General features: G+C 61.0%; 1 protein-coding gene across 2 annotated transcripts in view; it reads left to right on the top strand.

The window, feature by feature from the left end:
- LOC125487813 overlaps positions 1 to 510 on the top strand; it is a 53,673-nt gene that overhangs the window by 5,433 nt on the left and 47,730 nt on the right. For both annotated transcript variants that reach the window (XM_048620151.1, XM_048620150.1), the window contains exon 2: positions 111 to 221. In XM_048620151.1, coding sequence (XP_048476108.1) covers positions 111 to 221 — 111 coding nt within the window. The remainder of the gene's footprint in view (positions 1 to 110; positions 222 to 510) is intronic.

Raw genomic sequence — 510 nt, 5'->3', positions numbered from 1 at the left:
GTGAAGGGCCTGGGAGCACAGAACGGCCGTTCAGCCCATCGAGTTTGCTGCAAAGTGGCCAGTTGCTGTGCCCGTGCTGACCTAAGGCCGTTCTCTCTCTGTTATTGCAGTGTACAGGCCAAGCAGCCAGAGGAGGATGGGGGTTAAGGGACTGACCTGTTTCCCCTGGTATAGCAGGCGCAAGGAGCGGGCCAAACTGCCCAAAACTCCGAATCTCGAAGGTGAGTTTTGCCCCTGAACCCGACAGCCAGCCCTCGGCAGCTTCACCATTTCACCCGCCCCGTCAGCTCACCGTATCCTGACCGCCTTCCATCTTCCACCTATTGACTGAGGTCAGACTATTCGACTGCACGAGGCATCATAGTTAGCTCATGGTCTGTACCCGCCGCTCCCTGCGTCTCAGCTCCACCCCGCCCGAATGTAGTCACAGTTTCCCGATCCCGAGTTTCTCCAGTCCCGGTGGGCCCGGTGCGGGGGACGTCGCCCTCCCCTCGCCCGGTGCGGGGGACG

Source organism: Rhincodon typus, chromosome 45 (assembly GCF_021869965.1).
Source record: "Rhincodon typus isolate 14 chromosome 45, sRhiTyp1.1, whole genome shotgun sequence".
NCBI classification, from domain to species: Eukaryota; Metazoa; Chordata; class Chondrichthyes; order Orectolobiformes; family Rhincodontidae; genus Rhincodon; species Rhincodon typus.
The sequence above is the reverse complement of the archived record's forward strand: the minus strand, read 5'-3'. Positions and strand labels throughout refer to the sequence as shown.